The sequence below is a fragment of the Rhineura floridana genome, chromosome 1 (genome assembly GCF_030035675.1).
Source record: "Rhineura floridana isolate rRhiFlo1 chromosome 1, rRhiFlo1.hap2, whole genome shotgun sequence".
NCBI lineage: Eukaryota > Metazoa > Chordata > Lepidosauria > Squamata > Rhineuridae > Rhineura > Rhineura floridana.
The window spans coordinates 314114636-314135536 of NC_084480.1; the positions used below are offsets into that span (position 1 = coordinate 314114636).

General features: G+C 41.2%; 2 protein-coding genes across 5 annotated transcripts in view; one reads left to right on the forward strand and one right to left on the reverse strand.

Moving 5' to 3' along the window:
• TRAPPC9 (trafficking protein particle complex subunit 9) overlaps positions 1-12959 on the reverse strand; it is a 505665-nt gene extending 492706 nt beyond the window's left edge. For 2 of the 3 annotated variants that reach the window (XM_061607026.1, XM_061607028.1), the window contains exons 1-2: positions 12819-12959; positions 7476-8076 (exon numbers count right to left, since the gene is read on the reverse strand). In XM_061607026.1, coding sequence (XP_061463010.1) covers positions 7476-8059 — 584 coding nt within the window. In that variant the 5' untranslated portion in view covers positions 8060-8076; positions 12819-12959. Of the gene's footprint in view, positions 1-7475; positions 8077-10766; positions 10889-12818 lie in introns of all 3 variants that reach the window. The other variant, XM_061607027.1, reaches the window with a different exon arrangement.
• Position 12960: 1 nt separating this feature from the next.
• Positions 12961-19647, forward strand: CHRAC1 (chromatin accessibility complex subunit 1). Of its 2 annotated transcripts, none has more exons than XM_061607031.1 (3): positions 12961-13329; positions 15354-15480; positions 17426-19647. In XM_061607031.1, exons 1-3 carry the CDS (start codon positions 13090-13092, stop codon positions 17548-17550), a joined length of 492 nt encoding a protein of 163 aa, XP_061463015.1. In that variant the 5' UTR covers positions 12961-13089; the 3' UTR covers positions 17551-19647. The 2 variants fall into 2 exon arrangements, with proteins under 2 accessions (XP_061463015.1, XP_061463016.1); XM_061607032.1 differs by having other exon boundaries at positions 12973-13329; positions 17441-19647.
• The last annotated feature ends 1254 nt before the right edge of the window (positions 19648-20901 follow it).

A 20901-nucleotide genomic window follows, 5' to 3' on the forward strand; every position in this document is an offset into this window, starting at 1 on the left:
TCTTTGCATTTTTATATCACAGACTCAGCTCCAATTTAATTGACTCTCTACCCCAAGACTTAAGCAGCACTGGTTCCAGTACTCTACCCCCCAAAAAAGTCATGTTACAACCCAGTCCTAACCAGGCACATTCAGAAGTAAGTCCTATTAAATTCAATGGACCCTACTCCCAGGTAAATGTAGCTAAGATTGCATCCTTAGCCTCCACAAACAGCAAGCAAGCATCCTATCTTTCATACTCTTGAAAGGCAGCCTGCCCAGCAGCTATGTCAGCTCCATTAAGGGTTTTGCCATAGAAGAGGGGTTCCCAAACTGTGATCCTTGGATCACCAGTGGTCCGTGGTCCACAACATATAATAAAATATAAGAAATAAAAGAAGCAATAAACATGCAACTAAAAATCATACAGCACCTGGCACATCATAATACAACTGCTACAAAAGGCAGAAAGATCATTGAGTGTTCCACCACAATTCTCAGCAATTTTCAAGTGGTCCATGGGGGGAAAAAGTTTGGGAACCACTGCCCTAGAATATACCCATACAAAGAAAAAAGTGGATAATCCAGGGCCAATAAAGCACAGCTACAATACACATTACTAAAACCACAATCATATCTACCTGTAGTGCAGAATAAATGAGATAGCTTCATATCTGCTAAGAACTTCATCCACAACACACTACAGTTCATGTAAATCACATGCTCACTGGTATGCATTAAATGTTCAAGTGCATTCAATCTACTAAAGGGCATTTCCTACATCACATATAGAAATAATTTCAAGCACCTGCCTGCCATGGCCTAAAAATGAAGTACTAACATCTAGAGGGGGGGGGATCTAACTTTTAAGGAACACACACTTATAATAACAGCAATAAAAATGTATTTTTTTCTTAACTTTTATACAACCTCAGCAAACAAATTTAAGGAGTGCTGGAGAATCAAATATGTCAGTGATCACATTTATTGGGAAGTCCTGAAATTAGAAGAAAAAATAAGATTTCTTTGTAGATGCCCAGACACTGTATAATTTTTGTATTTTTCTTATTACATCACATAAATATGTTTATCTACAATATTATTACAATATTATTATTAACATTTCAGTAAAAAAACCCCATAAACCTTACACATTTACATATTTCCTAGAACTATACATTCATTGCTCCTGCATACTTGATCAGTTAACTAATCTACTTCTGCAACATGTAGTACCTTACTCAGTCACTGCATGATCACTGGCATACAGTTTTCACATACTGAGCTAAAACACAGCAGCTTTCCCCATCTCCCTGCCCCTACTTTTTCCTTCTAAGTCCATGCTTTTCAGAGACTGGTATATACACCTATGTCTGCTAGGTGTGACATAGGCCAGGGGGCAGCCTATGTGGTGCCTTCCAGATGTTGCTGGATTCCAGCTCCTACCAGCCACAATCAGCATGGCCAGCGGCCAGGGATGCTGAGAGTTGTAGTCCAACAACATACGAAGGGTACAACATTGGCTACCTCTCCCCTAGGCAATATTCAAAGAGTGAACGATTTGGGATAATGTGAAATGCTAGTTACTTCCTGGAGTTTGAAATCACATGAATCAGGGTAACTCAAACTACACTTTTACTTCGATTATCAAAATTACTTCCCACTGAGATTTCCCAGAAGAGCGATGGCAATTCAAAACACTGTAACAAATAATAATAATAAATTTTATTTGTTAGTCGCCCATCTGTCTGAATTAACAGACACTCTGGGCGACGTACAACAATATAAAATACAATATAAAACATATACAGTCACCAATTACAATATTAACATCAATTCACCTAAAACCATCCTTCAGTTAATACAGTATAAAAACCTAACCCGCCCCAGAGATCCCATAGGCCTGCCTGAATAACCAGGTCTTTAAGGCTCGGCGAAAAGCCATCAGGGAGGAGGCATGTCGGAGGTCAAACGGAAGCAAGTTCCAGAGGGTGGGGGCCACAATCGAAAACGCCCTCTCTCTGGTCCGCACCAGCCTAGCTGTTTTCACCGGTGGGACCGAGAGAAGGTCTTGTGAGGCTGATCTTGTTTGGCGGCATATTTGGTGATGCTGGAGGCGTTCCTTCAGATAAACTGGGTCGAAACCATATAGGGCTTTAAAGGTTAGTACCAACACCTTGAATTGGGCCCGGTACACAACTGGCAACCAGTGTAGCTCTATCAACACTGGGGTGACATGATCCCGGCGACAGCTCTGCTTTATCAAGTGTGCCGCCACATTCTGTACCAGCTGCAGTTTCCGGACCGTCTTCAAGGGTAACCCCACGTAGAGCGCATTACAGTAGTCTAGTCGAGAGGAGACCAGGGCATGTATCACTCGTGGGAGCAGATGAATAGGAAGGTAGGGTCGCAGCCTCTGTACTAGATGTAATTGGTACCAAGCTGCCCGGCTCACTGCCGCAACCTGAGCCTCCATAGACAGCTGGGAGTCCAAAATGACCCCTAGGCTGCGGACCTGGTCCTTTAGGGGTAATCTCACCCCATTAAGTACCAAGTCAAAATTTCCCAACCTTCTCTTGTCCCCCACTAGCAATACCTCGGTCTTGTCGGGGTTAAGCTTCAGCCTGTTCTCTCCCATCCATCCACTTACGGACTCCAGGCAATTGGACAAGGTATCCACAGCCAACTCTGGTGAAGATTTAAATGAGAGATAGAGCTGCGTGTCATCCGCATATTGGTGACACTGCAGCCCAAAACTCCTGATGATGGCTCCCAGCGGTTTCATATAGATGTTGAATAGCATGTGGGAGAGGATAGAACCCTGTGGCACACCACAATTAAGAGGCCAAGGGTCTGAAACCTCATCCCCCAATGCCACCCGTTGATATCTGCCGGAGAGGTAGGAACGGAACCACTGTAAAACAGTGCCTCTTATTCCCAATCCCTCCAGGCGATTTAAAAGGATACCGTGGTCAACAGTATCGAAAGCCGCTGAGAGATCCAGGAGGACGAGGAATGTATATTCACCCCTATCCAACGCCCTCCTCGTATCATCCATCAGAGCGACCAAGGCTGTTTCAGTTCCATGTCCAGTCCTGAAGCCCAATTGGAAAGGATCTAAATAATCTGCTTCCTCCAAGTGTGTCTGTAACTGTTTAGCCACCACTCGCTCAATCACCTTGCCCAAGAATGGTAAACCAAACGCACATACATATTTCAAAGCAGGCAAGATATTACATAAAAATAATCATACAAGAAAACAATGGTCTTAATATAAGTAACTGTGAAGAAATCCTGTTTATATTAATTAAGTTTTAATGGGTATTGTGCAATGTGTTTGAAATATGTATTGTAATGCACATTGTAATGTATTTACTGTGGGAAGTTTTCTATCTAGTCCAGTGAAACTTAGTTTAACTGTCATGTGGGGCCTTAGCTGACAGCCATGAGGTAGAATGATCAGGATGTACAAGAAGCATAGAGGGTATGTTTACTGCAATTGGTGGGTGCAGGTTTATAATTTTCAGTTAGATAATGTGATTGGCTGGGCTGGACTAGAGGGGCCAGAAGGATAGAAAAATGTCAGGTGCTGGTCAGCAGAGAAGAGTGGTAGTTAGCATTGTTGGTGCTCATGGAGTCAGCCAGAAGAAAATGACAGCAGAGGATGAGGATTGTGGAAGAAGAAGGAAGACCTGAGAGGCAGGTGGAGTGGCTCGGTGGCCAAAGACTTGCTGGTCAAAGCTGAATAAATTGGCTTAAACTGGAGACAAGGGGAGAACCTGTCTGCAGCACTGAACTGAGAAGCAGCGTGGAATATTGGTCTTCAGAGACTGGTAGAAGTACCAGAGGGAAGATTCCAGGGCAGTATGACAAGAGAAACCTGTGCTTCAATAGGTTAGTAAAGGGTTGGAAAAAGGCTTCCAGCAGAATCCTCAGTTATAGTGCTGGTGTGGCTTAATAAGGGTGGAGAGTATAAAAAGGCAATTTGGCCTAGGGTTTTAATAGGGTAACTATCTGAGCTGTCTTAGTTTAACATTAATTGAGCAGGGGGTTGGACTCAATGGCCTTTTTAGCCCCCTTCCAACTCTAGTATTCTATAATCCAAAAACTGAATATAAGCTCAGGCCCAGCACCAGCAGATAACCAGGTTGGGCACTGCTCAAGGGCCCCTGCGACCCAGAAGGGTGCCCGAGGGGCCCTTGCTGAGGTTGGGTGGGTGGAGCAATCTGTGCCAGCATTGGGTCATGAGGTCCAGTGACCAATATTACAGCAGATCATGGAGCAGGAGTTCCACCCTCCCAGGAAACACCCCCATGCAGGCAGCATGGCCTTAAATAGCCCACCCACTGCTGTATCAGTGCGCTGTGCACATATGCCTACCATGACGAAGAAGGCAGCGGGGGCACTTAATGCCCCCCCCCCCCAATCTTGGGTGATGGAGCCCTTTGCCAAAAATAGGTTAGCCATCCCTGGCCTATGGCAAGAAGGGAAGATAAAATTCTATGATTTTTTTAGAATTAAAAAACCTATGTTTGTTTATTTTTCTAAGTGTAAAATATAAATACAAAGTCTCTTTTAAATAAAGTTTTAAATAAGTTGGCTCACTTTTTTCTTGCTGATGTAAATCATCACAAGCTGGTGGCAAGTATGGATTACAGACAGGTGAACAGGCAGGAAAATATTTTTAAACTGAAATATATGCCTAGACAGAGTCAGATAAAAAGGCAGGGGGAAGACCATCAGCAAAAATTAGCCTTACCACCACTGAGGATCTATTTTATCAGTGTAATCCACCTCAACCTCCTTCCTTCACCAATCTTTGCTCTCTCTCAATTTCTGATGAATTTTATTTTAAAACTTCTTAAATCAGTTTAAAAGCCAGAGTCGTAAGTCACAATACTGTCTGTGTTAATATACAAGGCAAAGAATGACAAAACTGAATAAAGTTACTTTTAGTTTTTACTGGCGATCACTCGTGGCCAAGTAAGATTGTCTTCCAAGGTAAGGTGCTTGGAAGACGCTTGTGCATGAATTTGTTTTATGTGGGGAGATCGGCGCACGACGATCAACACACAATCTTGACAGAAAAAGGCTTTGATCCAATGGCATGGGATACCACAACGATTGGAAGTCTTTTATCAGCTGCAGCCTTCATCCGCCTTCACAGCTGTTGTAACGTACACATTGTTATCCTGCACCTGTTTTGCCATTGAGGACTTTCTTCGATCATTCTTTGTCTGGTTCCCCTCCCTTGACCTTACCGCCATGGGTGACCCTGCTGGGAGTACATGACTCCCGACGGCATCACTCACAGGGTTCACTGGAACACGCAAGCCCACTCACCACTACAAGGTGACGATCCAGCGAGGGGTGAATAAAGAGTATTTGCAACATGTAAAGATTCTAACACACATACAATCAGAAGCAAGAGACAAAAAAGCTGGTCAGATACTACAATAAAATGAAGTGTAGGAATATTTTTTATCCAAATTTATTTATTTATTTATTTATTTATTATTTGTTGCACTTGTATACCGCCCCATAGCCAAAGCTCTCTGGGCGGTTTACAGCAATCAAAAACACAATATAAAAACAATTTAAAACACATGCTAAAATGCCTGGGAGAAGAGGAAAGCCTTGACCTGGCACCGAAAAGATAACAGTGTTGGTGCCAGGCACACCTCATCAGGCAGATCATTCCATAATTTGGGGGCCACCACTGAGAAGGTCCTCTCCCTTGTTGCCATCCTCCAAGCTTCCCTTGGAGTAGGCACCCAGAGGAGGGCCTTTGATCTTGACCGTAGTGTATGGGTGGGTTCGTATCAGGAGAGGCGTTCCATCAGGTATTGTGGTCCCAAGCCGTGTAAGGCTGTATAGGTCAAAACCAGCACCTTGAATTGAGCTCGGAAACATACAGGCAGCCAATGCAAGCGGGCCAGAATCAGTTTTATATGTTCGGACCGTCTGGTCTCTGTTACCAATCTGGCCACTGCATTTTGCACAAGCTGCAATTTCCAAACCGTCTTCAAAGGCAGCCCCATGTAGAGTGCACTGCAGTAATCTAATCTGGAGGTTTTAATAAAAAGGTATATAGACTAAAATAGAAAGCTAGGAGTGTTACAACATTACAGACATGTTTGTAGTATTTGACCAACCTTGTAATCCATATAAATGATTAGATTAGAGATTAAATTGATTTGAAATTTTTGAAGCCATGGGAAAAACTCCCCCCCCCTTTGAATGTTTGGGGTGTGTGTGAAAAATTTGGAGGAGAACTAAAATATATCCAATACTTAATTGCTTATCAAATCTAAACTTACTGTAGTGTTTTAACAACATAAAATGAATCTTGTACAATTAAGGCTGCAATCCAATACATGTTTATTGAGAAGTAAGCTCCAGCGAGTTCAGTGGAACTTACTTTCAGGTAAGTGTATACTGGATTACAGCCTCAGTCAAGATTTAACAACCCTGTGCATGTTTACTAAAAAAGTAATGGAGTTTACTCCCAGGTGAGTGCACATAGGATTGCAACTGCAATAGTTTAAATACCTGAGGCTGCAATTTTGTGTAAACTTATTTGGAAATGGGCTCCATTACACAGAGTGGAATTTATTTGGTGTACTCATGCACAGAATTGAACTGTTGGTCCTGTAGCAGGGTGTCTGTCAATCGTTTGAGGGGAAAGGTGAAAATCTCAACCACAAGTGAGGGACCAGATTAGGATAGCAGATGTATGAGACATGCTTCTAGTACCTTCAGACTAGATCAAAGATCACCCAAAGAGGGTAGCAATTCACAAGAAAACAAATGTCTTGCATCTCCTCTCACGAAGATGACAGCATCCTCTAAGTGCAGAAATGTGTCGACAGTATATGTCAATGGTAAAGGATGATAATCTGCAGCAGTCTTGTATATAACCATAAGAAATTATCATCCTTAAATGTGTAGATCAGCCTTGTCCAACCTTTGGGCCACAGATGTTGCTGGACTACAGTTCCCATAATTCCTGACCATTGGCCATGCTGGCTGGGGCTGATGGGAGTTGCAGTCCAGCAACATCTGTGGCCCAAAGGTTAGACAAGGCTGGTGTAGATCATCTGACATAAAAACCTCATACTACATTTTTTTTAAAAAAAAATCCCATGGGGAGACAGGACTTTCAAACTTTCTCAGTTTTTTTCCAGGTCATCACAGCTCTACACAGATACAAGTTTATTGAGAATGCTCCCTGTAGCACCGTTAATAATTGTTTTCAAAATTACAATCATGCAGCTTTGAAGAAGAGGAAACATATTTTCCCAGCTATAACACTGAACTAGTAGGTCTAGTTGGCCAGACATGAGGCATAAATTTCAGAAGATGTATATTTTAGTAAATTATTATTATTATTTTATTATTTTTATTATTATTATTTATTAAATTTATATACCGCCCGACTAGCGATAGCTCTCTGGGCGGTGAACATAAAAATGAACATAAATGAAGGTACTTACCTACTGTCTGTATCCAGGCCTACAAAATCCTTCTTTTCAAAAGGAACACAGAGAAGTGGGATCTTATCTCCAGATTTATCTGTGGCTCTATCAAGACGTTTAGATTCTAATACAATGAAGAGAGATTCAATGAAGTCTTCTATTCTCTTTTCTACATTTTCACATTCATCATAACTGGGATAAAATGCCACATCTGTACGAGGTTGCTCTGCAATTTCTCCTTGAAGCCCAAAGACAAACAGCCGTGAATCATAAAGTGTCGAGCCATATATTTCCTTCTGAAGGTGGAATTTTTCAAAGGTTTGAGGCCAGTCTTTTGCAGAGGAACAGTCTGTGATGGTTATGAGTCCCACAACTTTGCGGTGCGTCTGAAAATCCCCCCAATCGTTGTTCTCCGGGGGGTAATGATGTCTATAGCGGATATAAACCACCCGCTGAGAGTCACGTACATTGATCTGACTCACTGTTGAGATCTGCTTGTAGATCTTAAAAAAGCTCTCTTCAGGAACAATCCCAACTGGCTGGACCACAACTAGTAGAGTTTGATGGTCTTCTGCACATTGCATATAGTCAGGGACACTCATTTTGCATCACTTGTACACTAAAACGAAAAATATGAATTGCTATTATATCACTAAGGGAGTAAACATAATTTTAGAAGCTATGCCTAAATTAGATATTTGCTCTGATCTGCAAATTCATTGACACCTTCAGTTTTATTACACAAGCTAACTAACATTTTCTAGTCAGATCCTAAAGAAGACATCATAGTGTGCTAAGCCCTTCCTTCAATATGCTTCTCTGCTTGTATACAGTGTTTGGATGAGGAAAGACACAAAATGTTCTAGGTATGTAGAAAGACAGAAGTCAAACTCTACCCCTTTATTAAGAGAAAGCTAACACAAAGTTACTGAAGAAATTAAGACTTTGCATAGGAGTTTTTAAAAAAATAGTAATTAAGCATGCCTAAACCCACTGATTTCTATGAGGTATACATAGGATCAGGCTGTTTGACATCAATCTTATTGCTATGGAGAAAAAGCTCCACCCACAGTCATATGAACAAGGACAAGTAAATAACAAAAACAGTTGGAATTACACTAGTAGTAGATCTAATGGAACACAACGTATGAAGTTTCTGTAAGTCCAACTGAATACAGTGGGCATTACATTTGAGTGCACATGCACAGGACCAGGTTGTTTGCAATAAATATGAAAAATACTATGGAAAGAAATAGAGAGATGTTTTGCTTTAGAGGTCAGCATTTACTTCTTTTGTATAGTGATGCACTTATCTATCATCCCTTGCCTACCTCCCTTTTTGGTCGTTAGTACTATAGTAAGACAACAGTGTACTCAGCACCTATGAAGTTAACACAAGTTGTTGTTGTTGTTAATTTGAAGGCAAAAGTTCTTGCAGAAACATTTCAGAGTGGTTTCTAATATACAACTTATTTTCAAAATTGTGCTATTCAACTATATTTCACATTATAAATATAAATAAAATAAATATTTGCTTTATTGCACCTGATGAAAACTATAGTTTTAGGAAGACTACCTAGACATATGATTTAGTAATATACATTAGTTTTTAGAAGTTATAGTTATTGCATTTATTGATAATTTTATTTATATTTGTGGGGTGTTTGTCAATTTTAACTTGTTTTATTTATTTATTTTATTTTATTTATAGACCGCCCATAGCGAATAGCTCTCTGGGCGGTGAACAGCAGAGTTAAAATACAAAGTTACAATAAAACATACAAGGTCACAACAAGGTAGAGTAAAAAAACATTGAATATAAAACATGAACGTTAAAATGCCTGGGAGTATAACCAGGTCTTAACCTGGCGCCTAAAAGAAAGTACCGTAGGCGCCAGGCGTATCTCCTCAGGTAAACTTATTTATTTTTTTACATGTATATTTCACTTTTATGCTATCACAGAACTCAAGGGTTCTCAGCCAATCACCCATCCAGGCCCTGCTTTGCTTCCACAAGGTGGCTGCATCATCTGCCCTCAGACCATGCCCTGGAACATTAATTTGGCCATAGGTGGGGTTCTGTGGTGCCGGAAGAAAGCAAGCAGTGTTCTCCATTGATATGTCTGAAAAAGTTAGTTACAATGGCTTGTCTGTGTGAACTTGTACATTTGTTTGCGCTTAAAATTAACTGTGTTCCTAGATAAATGTTAGAACAAGGGTTTACCTTGCTAAAAGCTATAACATCATGCTGTTTTGTACAAGGGCATTACTCTATTTTCAGCAGGTATGTCAGATATATGATTGCTTAAGACTGGAATATAGGCATATTCTTCAAACTGGAAAGCTATTCTATTAACTGCTAAAACTCCTCAGGTAGGAAATCACCTGGTCTATTTCTCAGTTTCTAGAAGGAAAGGTGGGAGGAAACCAGGATGATGGGCGTTTAGTGCTGCATTTTGGGTAGAATTACATGTTAGTCTTGACATGGGGCTGATGCACAAAATAGCATCCCCAAGCTGGGTTTTCTTCTTCTGAATGTGAAGGACTGCCTTACCCTGGAAGTCAGTAGAGTTATACAGCAGTTGCAACAAATCAATCTGTTAAGACCACTGGTAAAGGTGAGAAACTTACAAGGTTTATTTACTTCTAGCATACAAAGCTATCTATCTGAGTGGAAGCTCAGGATGGGCACATCCTTTTATAAATTGTGCGCACTGCTTAAAGTTTTGTGATTTACAGTGCGGTCAAAACCCAAGGTCCACTGTGATGAGAAAGTTTGGATTTGGCAGATCTTGAGCTTTGCCAGTTCAGCCAGCCTAAATTCCTCGCCTCAGCTCAGTCAGGAGAATATGAATCAGTATAATTTATGCCAGCGTAAGTCCCCAAAAAGGAGTGTTCCAGGGGTGTAGCAGGGGCAGGACAGGGCAAGGTGACACAGCTATTCCAAACCCCTTTCAGCTCAGTCAATGTGACCTAGCAATCCTGCAGAAAAGCCAGCAAAAAAGGTGGTGAAAGTCCCAATCCTCCTGAATGGAGTTTGGAATATGGGTAATTTACGCTCTAGTAATTTATGCCAGTTTTCTATGATTAAGATTAATTTATGCCAGCTTTCTATGATTAAGATTGTTCTGTGAGCAGTTTATAAACAAGAGAAAAATTGTTAAGTACAATGTTGCATTTCACCTCATTGCAGAATATATACATGTATTTATGGTGTAGATAGGGAGGGCAATTTCCATACACCAAACAGTATTTCAGGGGATTTACTCCCCACAAGATACACATTGCCCACATCGAACTAACACTAACCTGAGAAACCAAAGAAGTCACAGGCTAAAAGAAGATAGCAGTCATCCCCAGGAGAAAAGGCAACATGGCTATGGGAACCCCATGCCACACTTGTACTTTTTTTTCCTTGCAGAAACTTCTCCCTATTTGGCACAAAATTGGAAATCTACAGACTGGAAACCTATGCCTCTCAGAATTTCACCCGCAAACAGATAAAACTGCATAACTATCTGCTCCCACTAGTGGTACATGCCCTGGTCTCCTTTCGCCTAGACTACTGTAATGCGCTCTACGTGGGGTTACCCTTGAAAACGGTTCGGAAGCTGCAACTGGTACAAAATGCGGCGGCTCGCCTGATCAAAGGCAGCCACCGGTGAGATCGCATTACTCCAGTTTTAAAGGAGTTACACTGGTTACCAGTTATTTTCCGGGCCCAATTCAAGATGCTGGTTTTGACCTTTAAAACCCTACACGGTTTCAGTCCAGTCTATCTGAAAGAGCGCCTCCAGAATCATCAGCGATGCTGCTCAACAAGATCAGCCTCAAAAGACCGTCTCTCCATCTCACCAGTTAAAACAGCTAGACTGGTGAGGCCTAGGGAGAGGGCTTTTTCCATTGTGGCCCTCACTCTGTGGAACTCCCTCCCAAATGATCTCTGCCATGCCACCTCTGTGATGAGCTTCCGCCGGGCGTTGAAGACCTGGCTCTTCGGACAGGCTTTTGGGGTGGGTTAGGTTTTATTATTGTTGAGATTTTTAATGTTCTATATAATTATATGTTTTTATTCTGTACATCACCCAGAGTGGCTGGACAACCAGCCGGATGGGCGACTAATAAATCTAATAAATAAATAAATAAATAAATAAATAAAATAACCACATCAACAGGAGGATATAGTCTTCAGAATAAGCCCCACTGAATATAGAACTTACTTAGGAGTAAAGACATAGTGGATCAGGCTGCATTAACAACTCAAAACATCTGGCTTTTTGGTGGATATATACCACTGCCTAACACTAAGAACATAAGAAGTGCCCTGACAGATCAAGCCAATGGCACATCTAGTCCAGCATCCTGTTCTCACAGTGGCCAACCAGATGCCCCAAAAGGAAGCCCACAGGCAGGACCTGAGCCCAACAACTCTTTCCCTCCTTGTGCTTTCCAGCACCTGGCATTCAAAGGAACATGGAGGCATCACATAGCCTTCATGGCTAATAGCCATAGACAACTGTATCCTTATTATTCCAGGCTATGGTCTAAAGGCACATAAGGCTAGCTCCCTCCTGAAGCTAATCAGCATCAAGTGTGGTCACTGACTGGATGGGAGACTGTCTGGGAACCATATGTAAGGCACCTTGGGTTTCTAGCATGAAAAGAAAGGAGTATAAATGCAATAAATAAATAATATTTATAAATTGAACATGGAGCCTCGCAGAACTAGGGATGAGAAATAGGGCAAAACTTGAGGCTAAGCCCTATAACTATGAGGCTTTAATGAGGATGAGGGTGCTTCTGAGCGTGTCCAGTGTGCGTTTTTGCCTCATCGAGTAGGGGGCGGAGGGGGGAGACCAGAGGGCACAAACTGCTGGGAGGAAGGGCGGGATACAAATTGAATGAATGAATAAACAAACAAACAAACAAACTAGGCTCATCGGTAGCCGTGATAGCCGAGAGGGAATTTCGACTAGTCACTCTGGGATAGAGAAAAGCTGTACCAGCTCAAAAATCCCCTTTTCCGCACTGGCCCACTTTGGGGTCCCTCAAACGAGTGACAGGAAACCCCTTCACCTCCCCTGCTAAACAAGGGAAGGAGAGAGAACTCAAGCCCCAGTAGAGAACGAACAAAATAACAATAATTTATTAACAATAATAACGGCCGCAGAAACGAGATGGGAGGGGACAATATAGGAAACACACAAGGAAAAAGAGAGGGGCGGTTCCTCCCCATGACTGAGGTTAAAAATAATAACTGAGGTGTAAGTTTGTGAGGTAAAAGCTGCCCCCTCCCCCTCTGGCTGGTCACAGCCGCCCCCTCCCCGCCGCGACCGGGGGTGGGGGCTCTGGCTCACTCACACAGCCTGCGCGACGTAATAGCTCCGCCTCCTCTCGGCCTCTTCCTCAACACGCCCGCCCAGAGGCAGAAGGGAGCGGAACCTAGGTAGAGTGTGTGAGTGGGCTTGATTGGAGCCTACTGCGCAGCTGCATAGTCGCGAACATGACAACGCATGCGCCAGGCCTCCTTTTAAAAAAAAAATGCGGGATGAATGCAGTGCCGTTTTCTCGCTCTCGCGTTAGCATCTCGCGTGCCTGACTAAGCGGCCGGTGCGCCTAGGCCCCAACGGTCATGCCATGGACCTGGCTGGGTCGAGACGTAAACTACAAATCCCAGAAGGGCAGACGGCGCTTCCGGCGGACTGCGCGCGGGGGCAGATGGTCCGGGAAGATGGCGTCGAGAGTGAGCGGAAGCGGCGGCGAAAACCGGTTGGTGTCGTTGCCCTTGTCTCGAATCCGAGTGATCATGAAGAGTTCGCCTGAGGTCTCCAGCATTAACCCGGACGCTATTTTCCTTACCGCTAAGGCCACGGTAGGCCCCGACAAATTATTCTCTCAGGGAGGGCCCAGAAAGTCTCGTACGGGAATTCAGAGCGACCCTCCCGGGCCGTCCCTGCCACTGAGGGAAACCCGAATGGAGGCTTGTCTGTGGAAACAAAAACCTGCTGGTGGGGGGCGGGGCAGTGTTTTAAACCTCCCCCCCGAATGGGCCCGACCTACCTCACGGGGTTGTTGTGAGGAACCCGCAGGAGGGGAGAGTGTTTTTGCGCTGTTTTGCGGCCTTCCCATTGGGTCATCTGGTTGGTCGCTGTGAGAACAGCATGCTGGACTAGATGGGCCACTGGCCTATTTTACGAAGATCGATTGGGGTAATGGAAGTGACCGTGTATTCTGCTTTACGTTCTTAAGAAGAAGCAGAGGAAGGTCCTTTAGCCTGGTCACATTATTTGCCCATGTAGCCAAATGTTTTCTACTCTGGACAGATCAAGGCCGTTCTGCATGCTCTACCTCTGAGTAGTGGCACTTCTTTGTAGGAATTAAAATGTAATAAAGTTAATGACTGCTTTTTAAGTTAGAAAATAGACTTTCGAGCACCTTAAAAACTGATTTAAAAGCAATTATAACATTCGCCATTCAAAACAACAAAAATGCCCAGGACTTTTTCCCACAGACATGTAAGGTTGTATCAGCCAGCACATTCAAAAAGATTCACGTTACGGAGGGCAGACTTGCCTAGAAAAGAGCACACACAATAAATTTCCCTATAACGAAACTACAGGAATACTACAGAATAGCAGAGCAACCCACCTGGGGCATCTTTTTTTCTCTTTCCTTGAAATGGCAGAAGCAAAAAAGTCATTTATTTGTTTTCTTAGTATTGGAGATAGCTGCAAACATGAAGTACCCAATCTCTTTAGTATTTATACAGTACTCCCCTTAAACGCTCAGAAGTGTTGCATGTATTTTATTTATTATTTCAAATTTATAATCCACCCTTTCTCTTCAAAGGAAACCTAGGGCCGATCCCAACAATAATTGACATAAAAACAATTGAAGTAAAATTCATAAGGCTATTGTCCAAAAGCCTGGAGAAATATAAAATTCGTAATGTTTCCTGAATGCAGGGCCTGTCTGATTTGCCTTGGAAAGGGGGTTCCATAGCTGAGGTCCCATCACTAAGAATGGCTTGTCTCTGGCCGCTTGTTCATCATGCTTGCTTCTTTGACTGATGGGACCATGAGCAGGGCCTCTCCCCTAGATCACTAACCAGAAGGTACTGATGAAAGTGCTCTTGCAAGTACATTAGTAATCCACTTTGTAAAGGGGTTAAATATTTTCATATTAAGTGTTGAGAGATTATAGCAGCCTGCTCTCAATGACTGTTGTGACAGCAAATGCAATAAAAGATTGTGAAGCACTAAATTTGGATGCATGAGTCGTTCTTGCAGTAGCATCTTTCCTCAAATGTTACTGAAGCTTCAGGAGATGCCATTTTGCTCTTGATTAATTCTTTCATCTTTGGGAGGAAACAGTGGGAAGTGGGAGAGGAACACAATGCTTTTTGTTGTTGTCCCATTCTTTTAGCCAGGTTGGATGCCAACATTTCCAACTTCTAGTATGCATACTTGTACCAGACTCAAAACTGAATTGGGCTTGGAAATTGTGACTTGAGGATGCACTTTTGTAGTTCTACAACAGGAATGGGGAATTTGTCGCACTTCACATGTTGTTTGACACCCATCACCCCAGCCACCATGGCTAACAGTCAAGGATTATAGGAATTATAGTTCAACAACATCTGGACTAATTTAAGACGTCTTAGGAGACTTCTGATTTTATTTAGACTCTGTAACCTTCAGGATTTTTTAAAAAATCAGTTCAGGCTTTAATGAATCTACTAGGGGATGTACCTCGTGTCACATCACTGGTACTTGTTTTAGTGCCTACAAGAGCATGCCCTCTATGGCTCAGACAGGGCAGTTAGCATAATTAACATAAATATTGTATTCTTAATTATATGTCTGAGCTGTTTGCATACTGTATTCTTATCCTTAGGAGCTGTTTGTCCAGTATTTAGCCATGCATTCCTACAAGCATGGCCAAGGAAAGAATAGCAAATCCTTAACCTACAGTGACCTGTCCCGTACAGCAGAGAAGTCTGAGACCTTTCAATTCCTTGCAGGTAAGTCTTTATCAAATTAGTAAGAGTAATGGGCTATAGCCAATGCTACTCCTAGTCAGAGTAGATTCATAAAAAATGGGCATGGCTAACCCAATGTAACTTTTTTGGGGGGGGGAATAGTCAGTAAAAAGAGGGAGGAAAAAATAACAAAATGTACAGTATCCAGTATCTGCCATGGAGAGTCTCACTATGACTTTTAGCCTAGGTTCAAACAGAACATGTACAGTAGCTTCAGGCATTAAAAAGCATCACTGTCAGCTGATTTATTTTAAGTTTTTACATCATATCAATTCATCAGTGGCATTGTAAGCTATAGAATTAGCAGAACATTGTGATGTAACAGGTACTGCACTGGACTTATAAAGACCTGAATTCAAATCCCCACTGGGCCATGAATTTCAATGGGTGATCTGTGTCCATTCTCTTGGCCTAGCCTATCTTGTAAGATTGTTGTGAAACAAGGTAACCCCATCTAACTTAGATTAGAAGGCAGTTGGTAATAAATATAAATTCATTTTACAATTCTGAGTATGAGCAGATGTAGACATTGGCTAAGACCTTTGTGTAGGTGAGCTTTCTTGTTTGGGATTTTGAGCTTCAGCCTGTCTATTTTAGAGTTTGTTTTTTATCCTAGCAGCCTTGGGCCCAGTGTTGCTTGGGAATTCTAAGAAACCATATACATAAATGCAGTTTTTAAATCAGTGATTAAAATCAGTGCAATTTTGAAAGGTTCAGTCTGCCATCTTGATTCAAAATGGTGTCCAATTTTATCTAAACGTAGACAAAAACTTACTCGATATCAGGAACCATCATGCAAAATTTGGTTATGGTACCTTAAGAGGTGTTCAAATTCTCATCAGACAAAATATATAGTAGATTATAACTCACAGAGGTGAAATATATGGTTAAGTGAACACAAAATGTAGGAAGTAACGTCTGTAAGAGACTTGTGAGACCCTCTGGAATAAGGTGTTCTCATTAAGTAGGAATTTAAGGGGAAATGATTCTAAAATAATGTTAAGATGGTAGATAACTCCTGAAGTTAGAAGTAAATTAAGAATTCCCCAAAGTCATGTTGGAAATTTGGTAATGATCTCCTGATTTTTTCTAACATGGTAGAAATGTAATTTAGTAAAGGAATACTGGGATAAAGTTATAGATTTAATTTTTAAAGTATTAGGTTATGAAATCTGGTATGATCCTCTGCTACAGGGGCTCCCAGAGCCAGTGGTCCAAAAGCTTCATTCAGCTGGTTCATGGCATGTCTGTAAAAATACAAATAAAAATCATACAGCTTCTAGCATTACAATTGCTGCAACAGATGGAAAAAATCATTAAGTGGTTCACCAAGACCCTTAGCAATATGGGGGGGGGATTTGGGAACCACTGCTCTGCTATTATTAAATGATACAGATGATCCAATAAGGCAGAAACAAGAGAACTTTTTTATATGGTAGCTGCAGCAAGAATGCTGCTTGCAATTGAGGCCTTAAGTAATTTAGTATTAATGAACAGAATTAATTTAATTTGGAAAGTCATGTTACTTAACATGTTATTTGAGATCAAAAGAACCAGGACAAATACAATGATTTTATAGCAAATTACATCCCATTTCTTATTGTCAAAACAATCTTCTCCCAGAGCTACTGTATAGCTGGAGATCTTGTGAATTTAAGGAACTGAATTTGTTTTATCAATCTTATATTAGCTATTCAGTTTATCCTGTAAGTATTGGGTTTGATTACTTTTTCAGGTTTTTCTCTGTATTATTCATTTTATTGTAATATTGTAATAAATTTGAGCTTTTAAAAAAATAAAATGAAGGTGTAGAGGTGTAAAATTCTGTGTTGAGCGTTCAGTTCCATACTGAACCTTGGAGTGGGCCACAACCTCTCTGAGCTTTTTGTAGCAGCTGGAAGAGTACTTCTATAATCATTGAATGAAGGTGTTGTTCTTCCAGATATCCTGCCAAAGAAGATCTTGGCTAGCAAATATCTGAAAATGCTTGAGAGAGAAAAAGAGGGGGAAGAGGAGGAGGAGGAAGAAAGTGAAGATGAAGAGGCATCTTGAGGGTGACAGTGACTGGACGTATTGCGTCCTTGTTACACAGACTTTTTAGATGACTTGTAATCAAGTAAATTCCTGTTTTCTTTGTATTGGTTGAAAATTGAGCAAGTGGATTCTCTAAGCACTTGAATTGCGTTTGTTTTAGTGTATGCAAGAGATTTTGGTGTGAGACTGAACTTGTGTACATATGTTTTTTGTTTTTTATCTTACAAACTATAGCTCTTTGTTGGATGATTACTAACCATGTATCAAACATTCTAGTCCTGTGCATACTGTATCTGAAATACAGAGGTTTCTTCCCCTGCCCACATTGGGCAACTGTCAAAAGTTCAACTCTTCTTTACATGCCAAAATTTTGGCTTTCCTTCCTTATGAGCAGGGAAGCAAGAACAGTGAATTCCCTACAAGGGAATAATTCGTTGAACAGTTCCATAGACACAAAACCAGATTTTGTCATGATGCAGATTTCTCAGCCTTGCTGGGAACAATTGGGAGAACTCTTTTCAGCTTCAACAATTCCCACTTGCAGTGATGGTATGTTAAAAGAAAATTTTTGCTCTGTTGCCTTATGTTGATATGTATATTTGGAAGGGATGTTAAGAATAGAATTAGTACATTCTTGTTTTGATGTAACATTTCCACAGCAGGGCTTTTTCCCATTTGGCTAAAAGAGTTAATGATGATTCTTTAAACAGTGTCAACATTTCTGGAATATGGTGAACACTTGTCCTAATACATGTTTTATAAAAACATGACTTGAGAATGTTACAAGCTTTTTAACACAAGCATGTCCCTCAAACGTTGAGCCTGTTCATGGGAGGGAGGGAGGGAGGGACTGGGCTAGTAAGGCATGATGATGACTGTCATTTGTCTTTTATGTGTCTGCATGATGTAAAACTTGGTTGAGGTGGGATAGAAGAAAGTAGGTGACAACTGCAAACAGTGCACATTATTTGAAAGGTGATAAATTAGATTTTGGATCCACAATTAAAACTGAAGTAGGTTGCCTATTCCCTTGGAACAACTCTGTACTAGCTTCCACCAACCTGTCTGGTGATGGGAGATGCTGTTTACTAGCTAATGCAAAGCTCAGCATTGTACAATCTGCTTGAACAGTTTTGCCCTAAATGCTTTAGTTACATTAACTGCAAGTTTTGCCACTTTACAGTTTATCCACTTTTGTAGGCTATTAATAAGTTGGTGTGCTTGAAAAGAGTTGCCTTTGTCCAAGTTCCTTCTGCATATCTAAAGGCCAGGGAGCTTAGTTTGCTACCAACATGCTATAGAGCCATGTATACTTAATATTCCAGACCTGAAAAAGGTGCAAAAAAGGACAACCAAAATGATCAGGGTGCTGAAACACATTCTCTATGAGGAAATGTTTGGGGCCTTTTTGTTTAGAAAAAAGCAGTGAGACTTGCTTTTTTAAAGTTTATTTATATGCTGCTCTGTGGCCCAAAGGCCCCCAAAGCAAGTAAACAGGCATATTAAATCAGAGAAATAAATGCAATGTCTTTCATCAAAACAATATTGCAAAGTCTGGGTCTGTTGGAATTGCTTTTTGTTTTTAAAACTTCTTTTTTAAAAAAAATTAAGGTCTGTTTTTATGATGTTTTAAAGTGTTTTTGGCGCTTTTGTTTGCCACCCTGGGCTCCTACTGGGAGGAAGGGTGGGCTATATAAATCAAATAATAAATAAATAAATACAGCCACAACATATCTCCTAATGGCCTGCCTATCATTATACATGATAGTATTTGCTAACCTAGGTCTGTCTTCTCATTCAGTTCAGTCCAGAGGTTTCATTTCATCTCTGTGGTCAGGATCCCCTTTTCTCCTGCAGCTGTGCAAAATTATGTTAGGATTTTTTTAAAAAAAATTCAGTTCATCCACTTATATTAATTGGTAGTAGACTTAGGGCAAATTAAACTACTTTATATATGATTAACTGATGGAATTCATAATTTAGTTCTGGTGGGTTTAAAAAGACAGTAAGAAGCAGTATATCTATGCCTAGCAAAGGTAACAGTAGGGAAGGGCTATTCATGGCCTGCTAATGACACAGGAAGTAGGGACTAGAAATAAAAAGTCTGAAAATAAATACCTGGCAGTCATCTGTAGAAAGCTTTGTGAAGACCTGTTTTTGACAGCTCTGTAGCTGCCACACAGAGCAGAGGTCTGGTATTGCTTCTTTTCGTCCAACATGTAAACTTGTAATCATTAATTTCTCAAGCAAGCTGAATATCGCCATTGTTATGTCCTATCAATTGGCTATTAATTTGCTATGGAACATTTCCTTGAAAACCAGCATATAACATTAAAATGATCTCCTGGTGTTAAGAAAATACAATTTAATCCTTGGAAATGCAACAGAGTAATGTAGCACCTGCAAAGGGATAAGCCTTGGAGGCATTTTCTGTAGCCACTCGTCTCACATTTTCTGAGCTGATTTCGTGGCAAAGAACTGAAAAAACTCATTCAGAGGTAAGAAATCAAACCCAGTATTTAAACAAAGTAGCTTTTCATAGTCACCACCTTGGTTCTAACCTTCATGAAGGACAAGGAGAAAAATACTACTGAGGGTAGCATACTGGACATATCATCAGCTCTTGTCCATGGGAAAAAAACCCGTTCCTTAGTTGCTTCAAGGGACTACCTTTAAACAGCAAATTTCTGGCAAAACAGTAACATAAGAAACATGCAAGAAAATTGTACTAATGCATGTAACTGCTGTTGTTGGGCTCCAGTTCCTATGAGCATGGCCAGTAGTTGGGGTTGATGGTAGTTGTAATTCAGCATGTGGAGGGCTATAGGCTCCTTATCCCTACCTTAGAGGGCTCAAAGTGAAATATGCAGCTGCTGGGTAACCTTGGACTAGTTACTCTCTCTTGGTCTAACTTACTTCACAGGGTTGTTGTGGATAAAATGTACCATTGGTCTCACCTGAAAGGTGATTTTCATAGGAGGTATCCCATCACTGCGGGTATCAGCTCCACCTATCGTGCGAAGGCAAGAATGTTTTTTGAAGTCAAGACTAGGAGCGTCAGGCTCCTCCCACTCTCCAGTTCATTCGCAGCGAGTCTAAAGAGAAATATCTAAAAATACAATAACAAGGCCAACAGGCCTGGCAGCAGAAAAATAACACAATAATAAAATTCATAATAATGTGACTCCACATAGCGATATAATAGAACTAGAAGTCTTGACTTCACTCTTCAGGTTAAATATAATAATGTAACAGGAATATATAACACATGAGAAAATATCTAGTCATCCTCCAACTGGGAGGGTCGTGATGGGATACCTCCTATGAAAATCACCTTTCAGGTGAGACCAATGGTACATTTTCCATAGG

What these genes read in the sequence shown, in the direction of transcription:
- CHRAC1 (XM_061607031.1), top strand. Translation starts at nt 13,090, where the DNA reads ATGCCATGGACCTGGCTGGGTCGAGACGTAAACTACAAATCCCAGAAG. An exon ending in TCCTTACCGCTAAGGCCACG is followed by an intron (nt 13,330 to 15,353) that starts GTAGGCCCCGAC and finishes TCTTATCCTTAG; the next exon opens with GAGCTGTTTGTCCAGTATTT. An exon ending in GACCTTTCAATTCCTTGCAG is followed by an intron (nt 15,481 to 17,425) that starts GTAAGTCTTTAT and finishes CATTGAATGAAG; the next exon opens with GTGTTGTTCTTCCAGATATC.